This window comes from Plecotus auritus (assembly GCF_963455305.1).
Source record: "Plecotus auritus genome assembly, chromosome: 9".
Taxonomy (NCBI): Eukaryota; Metazoa; Chordata; class Mammalia; order Chiroptera; family Vespertilionidae; genus Plecotus; species Plecotus auritus.
In genome coordinates, this window is record NC_137783.1 from 115,324,625 (window position 1) to 115,330,624 (window position 6,000).

Here is a 6,000-nt window from a genome sequence, read left to right on the forward strand (position 1 = left end):
TTAGTTGAATTTTAAAAATCAAATCTATGAAGGGATTGAAACAAATTCACTCCCAATATATGCCAAGTTATCCCCTTTGTTCAACTCATGCCTTGTCTTTCCCTCCCTCTAACAAGCTTACCGACATTTCCTCATATAGTGGAGAAAAAAGTTCAAACCAGTAAAGACATCTCACAGGTGAGGGGTAAACTGCTGCTGGTGCAGCAAGTGCATTGGCTGCAGAAGGGGCGCTCTAGAGTGGAGACTGGGAGCATCTTGTCATGAAGTCAAAGGGCTCAGTAACATCAAGGACAAGGCAGGAGGGGAATCCCCACATCTCCCATGTCCAGAGGTCTTAGCATTGACTTCAGGGCAACAATAGTTCCATTTAAGTGAACAGAGGAATACACGAGCAGTCTCTGGAGAAGCTTACGTGCTCAGGAGAATTCTGAATCATTAAGGTGGATCCTGAGCTGCATTTCCTCTCAGAAGGTTCCCAAATGGTTGTAAGGACAAATGTCAGCACTCACATCTTCATTTGGGGGAGAATGAAGATGCAAAAAAAAATGTAGAGTTAATTCATTCCAATGGTGTATTTTAAAATAATACAGCATGATTAAATATGACTTATCTCTGGGATGCAAATATGTTTCAACAACAGAAACCCAACAAAGAAATGCACAAATTATTACACTGAAAAATAAAATCAGATAAAAATCTCAGTGATGTAGAAAACACATGTGGTAAAAACAAACACCTATTTATTATTTTTGAATCTTTGTAAATCATGAATAAGATAAAAAGGTTTTTTTTTAACCTGGTAGGTTATGCACCAAAACCCTACAACACATCTCATATTTAATAGAGAAACTATTGGTGCAGTCTCTAAGGTAAGGGACAAGACAAAAATGCTGCCCTCACCATTACAATTTAACAAAGTACTGGGAGTCATTAAGAACACAATGAAGAAAGAAAAAGGATAAAAGGAAAAGATATAAGGCATAAGAAATGGAAGAGGAAAAAATAAAACTTTACTATTTGCTGATCATATGATTACCAACCTAAAAAATTCAATGAACAAACTGCTAGAAGTAATAAAGATGTGCAAGTTTCCTGTATCAGAGTTCAACCTAAAAAAAAAAAAATTAAAACAGTTTTCTCTACCTCTCTACCAGCAATAACCAATTGGAATATAATTTTTAAAATGGTACAATTTCACAATAGCAACAAAAATTATGAAGTATATGGAAACAAATCAAGAATATACAAGTTCTCCATAGTGGTAAGAAATTAGCTCTCATAAAGTAGAAGATCATTTGAATAAACTGAGAAATAGTTCATCTCTTGGATCAGATGACTTTAATATTATAAAGATATAATTTCTACCTAAATTGATCTATAATTTTAGGGTAATACCAATTACCATTCCAGTTGGATATATTTAGTAACCCAAAAGATTTACTCTTACATTTATGTGGAGAAATAACAATCCATACTTAGTCAGAATATTGAAAGAGGTCATGTAGGAATGCCCGACCAGATATTAAGACATATTGCCAAGCCACAAAAATAAAACCAGGTGGTACTGGTGCAAACAAGCACTGATAAACAAATGGAGCCGGACTGAGAGCTCATAGATAGACCCACATGTAAGTTTTATGTAAAACAAAGTTAATTTCACAAATCAAGAGGGAATGGAAAAATAGTTCAATAAATGTTGTTGGTAAAATTAGTTGACTACAATGAGAAAAATAAAACTGAATTTCTACCTAACATGACAGAAGAAGGTAGTCTCTAACAGGATTAAATACCTAAAAGTTAAAATAGAACAATGACATTATAGAAGAATACATAGCAGTAGAGTAAAAAAATTCCAAAGCACAACCAATAAAGAAAAATTTGATGAATTTGATTTTATAAAATCTACAATAATCCAGGCCAGAGAAAATAAGAGCCAGAAACTAAAGGCAGTGTGGTAGGGATGGAGAAGGTGACACTAAACCAGTGTTTAGAAGGAAAAATAATCAAGTTTGTGGGATAAAGGGTTTTTATCCAGTTCCTGTGTTACAAAGTGGGTATTGTCATTTTCTGCAGTGGGGTAGATATAAGGAGAAGGCTTGGGGTGGAGGGAGATAATGAATATAATTTATAACTCATTACTGTTTAAATCTGTGTATATTTTATGAGGCTGTACTGCTGATGTAGATAGTCTTTTGTATCTAAATTCCTTATGCTTGGAGCTCACTGTGCTTACATTCTGTTTATACAGATATTTCCTTGATTTTTCCACATTTTCTTCATTATTTATCCATTCATTCAACAATACTTTACTGAACATCAACCTTGCTAGGAACTGGAATAAAAAGTTAAATAGTATCATTTTTACTCTCTAGGAGTATACCATGTAGAATATGAGTTAAAGACAGAAATTAATGATTACTCTAAGATAAAGATTATGCAAGTGGTATTCTAGTGTTGTTAATATCTTGAAACTTCCTGGTCCTCTCTAGAAACTGTCTTACTCCTTGCTCTCCTACTGCCACCCAATACCAAACGCCCCGGCTTGCCCTCACCTGTGAATTCAGACTCGCTCAGGTTTTCAGAGAGTGGGTGAAAGTGTTGCTGATGGTTAAGTCCATGACTTGGAGTCAGGCTGCCCAGGATGCATAAGCTATGCCAACACTTGCTGGCTGCCTAACCTTAGAAAAACCACTCAACTTCTCTGTTCCTCGTATTCCTTGGCTGTAAAGTGGGATGAGTGATAGTTTCTACACCTTCAGGTTGTTGTGAGACAAACATGACACATGCAAAACATTTGGATTAGTGCCTGGCACTTACTTGGTGCTCAATAAATGTTACTTTTTGCTGTGAAAATAGATAAGGTATCAAAAAACGTTTTCATAGAAGAAGTGATGCCTAGCTTGAAGTTTTTAAAATGAATAGGATTCAGAAAAAATTTTTAAACAGCATTTTTTTTTTTTGCTCTTTACCTCCCTCCTTCCTTCACCACCCTGACTTCACATCTTGCACCTGCTCAGGACTTTACGCAGGTATGATCTTCTTAGTGGAGCCTTCTTTCTTTGACTCCCTCCCACACCCCCAAATGACTATTTCCTTCCCCACTGTGTTGTTCTCCATTATTCTTGTTGCTATCTAACACACTATACCTTCTACTTTGTCTATAATCTGTCTTCCCTACTGGAAGGTGAGTTCTATGAGGGCAGGTATTTTTATTTGTTTTACTTACTGATATATTATCTTCAGTATCTAGAACAGTGTGTAGAAGACAATATCTATTGAATAAATTATTATTTTATCAGAGATAAAAAGCAAGGGCACACATTGTAATATTCAGATCTTGTAACATAGAAACCCACACCTAAAACCTATATGTTCATGTTGACCAATGTCACTCCAATCAATTTAAATTGGCAAATATTTTTTAAAGAAAAGAAAAGCAAGGGCTACAATGAGTTGGAGCAATGGGTTAGATAAGAACTGGATTTTTAAAGGTAGATCTAACATTATATCATAATAATTATAATGGTTAGCATTTATTGCATATGTATTATGCACCAGTTACCATGCTGTGTGCTTTAGATTTATTCCTGTAAGTGTATACTTATCAGAAAGAATTTCAGAGACCCAATTTTGAAGCTTAGTTATTGATATAATGATGAAAACTTGTTTCCTTTTTCCACAGGGGTTAATGTTTTTAGCCACACCTGCATATTTTAAGTTGGTCTTTACTAACATGACACTTGAGTTTCATATTTCTTGAGCATGAAGACATAAATGGACAAATAGAAAATGATGAAAGGGTTTATACATAACACTGCAGTCTGATACTATCTTGAGTCTGTCTTTCCTTTGTGTGATCACATATAGCCACATGGAGAATATATAGCCCAGGGATCAAAATAAACCACAGTTTCTATATTGTGTGCCTTCTTGTTTAAACTGAAATTGTCTGAGTTTGAAATTAAGATTCCTCGATATGCTGATATCTTTCTGAGCATGGCTGCTGGAGACTAGGACACAAGCAAGTCTCCTCCTCAGGGATAATTGGCAAATGTTAGCTCACTTCCTTTGCTTTTCTCCTTCTCACTTTTTTATTTTGTAGAAAACATATCCAGACTCATGGTAACATCTTTCATCGTGTCTCAAGACCCTTCTCTTCGGAAATGCTTGGCCCGGCTTCTTGTCAGCATCACTGACTGGTGCTAAAAAAAAAAAAAGAAACAAACAAAACAGAAAAGTAGAGACAACTCAGGAGATGTATAAATATATATTGTGTTCCTCAGTTCAGTCTGAAAAGGTTAGTATTCTTAAAAAAAAAATGTAAAGCCTATAGTCAAGACTAGGTTTTTACATTTTTGAAAGTACATCTGTTTTATCTTCAACAACTGTAACAAAAGAGAGAATGAGGCCACAGGAGATTCCTTTTCCAAGGATATAATAGAGGTCTATATAACAGATGGAGACTTCTTCCCAGAGTGTGGATGCCCATTGAGATCCAGGGCAGAAGAATGATGTGGGGAAACTGGACCATTGTCAATGAGTTTGTTCTTGTGAGCTTCTCAGCCTTGTCTTCCGAGCTACAAGCGCTACTGTTTCTCCTTTTTTTGATCATTTACCTGGTTACCCTAATGGGCAATGTCCTCATCATCCTGGTCCCTACAGCTGACTCTGCCCTACAAAGTCCTATGTACTTCTTCCTCAGGAACTTGTCCTTCCTGGAGATAGGTTTCAACTTGGTCATTGTGCCCAAGATGCTGGGGACCCTGATCATCCAAGGCACAAACATCTCCTTCCTTGGCTGTGCTACTCAGATGTATTTCTTCTTTTTCTTTGGGGCTGCTGAGTGCTGCCTCCTGGCCACAATGGCATATGACCGCTATGTGGCCATCTGTGACCCTTTGCGCTACCCAGTCATCATGGGTCGCAGGGCCTGTGCCCAGCTGGCAGCTGCTTTTTGGTTCTCAGGGTTTCCAGTAGCCACTGTGCAAACCACATGGATTTTCAGCTTCCCTTTCTGTGGCCCCAACAGGGTGAATCACTTCTTCTGCGACAGTCCCCCTGTCATTGCACTGGTCTGTGCTGATACCTCTCTGTTTGAACTGGAGGCTCTGACAGCCACTGTCCTGTTCATCCTCTTCCCTTTCTTGCTGATCCTTGGGTCCTATGTTCGCATCCTCTCCACTATCTTCAGGATGCCCTCAGCTGAGGGGAAACGCAAGGCCTTCTCTACCTGTTCCTCCCACCTCCTGGTTGTCTCCCTTTTCTACAGCACTGCCATCCTCACATACTTCCGACCTCGGTCCAGCACCTCTCCTGAGAACAAGAAGCTGCTGTCCCTCTCCTACACAGTGGTGACACCCATGTTGAATCCCATCATATACAGCTTAAGAAATAGTGAAGTGAAGGCTGCACTGAAGCGGTTCACCCACAGGACCCTGGGCCCTAAGAAACTGTGACTGGTTTAGATGGAAACTGAAGGGGTGGAATGCAAGGACAAAAGAAAGAAAACAGTTTGGCTCAATGGATAGAGCATCAGCCCATTGATTGAAGGGCCCCAGGTTCAATTCCAATCAAGAGCATGTACTTGGTTGCAGGCTCAATCCCAGGAGCATATGTGGGATGCAACCAATCAATGTATCTTTCTCACATTGATGTTTCTCTCTCTCTGTTTCTCCCTCTCCCTTCCACTCTCTCCAAAAATCAATGGAAAAAAGTATGCTCAAGTGAGGATTAAAAAAAAAAAAAAAAAAGAAAAGAAGGTAAGAAAGAATAGAAGGAAGGAAAGAAGGGAGGGAGAGAGGGAGGGAGGGAGGGAGGGAGGGAGAGAGAGAGAGAGAGAGAGAGAGAGAGAGAGAGAGAGAGAGAGAGAGAGAGAGAAAGGAAGGAAGGAAGGAAGAAAGAAAGAAAGGAAGGAAGGAAGGAAGGAAGGAAGAAAGGAAGGAAGGAAGGAAGGAAGAAAGATAGAAAGGAAGAAAGAAAGAGGAAGTTCTCAATCTCAAA

General features: G+C 38.5%; 1 protein-coding gene across 1 annotated transcript; it reads left to right on the top strand.

Moving 5' to 3' along the window:
* Window positions 1-4,481: 4,481 nt before the first annotated feature.
* LOC308234196 (olfactory receptor 10A4-like) lies at window positions 4,482-5,456 on the top strand (the record flags this gene model as incomplete). Its single annotated transcript, XM_080641623.1, has 1 exon — window positions 4,482-5,456. One exon carries the CDS (start codon window positions 4,482-4,484, stop codon window positions 5,454-5,456), a length of 975 nt encoding a protein of 324 aa, XP_080497749.1.
* Between the last annotated feature and the right edge of the window lie 544 nt (window positions 5,457-6,000).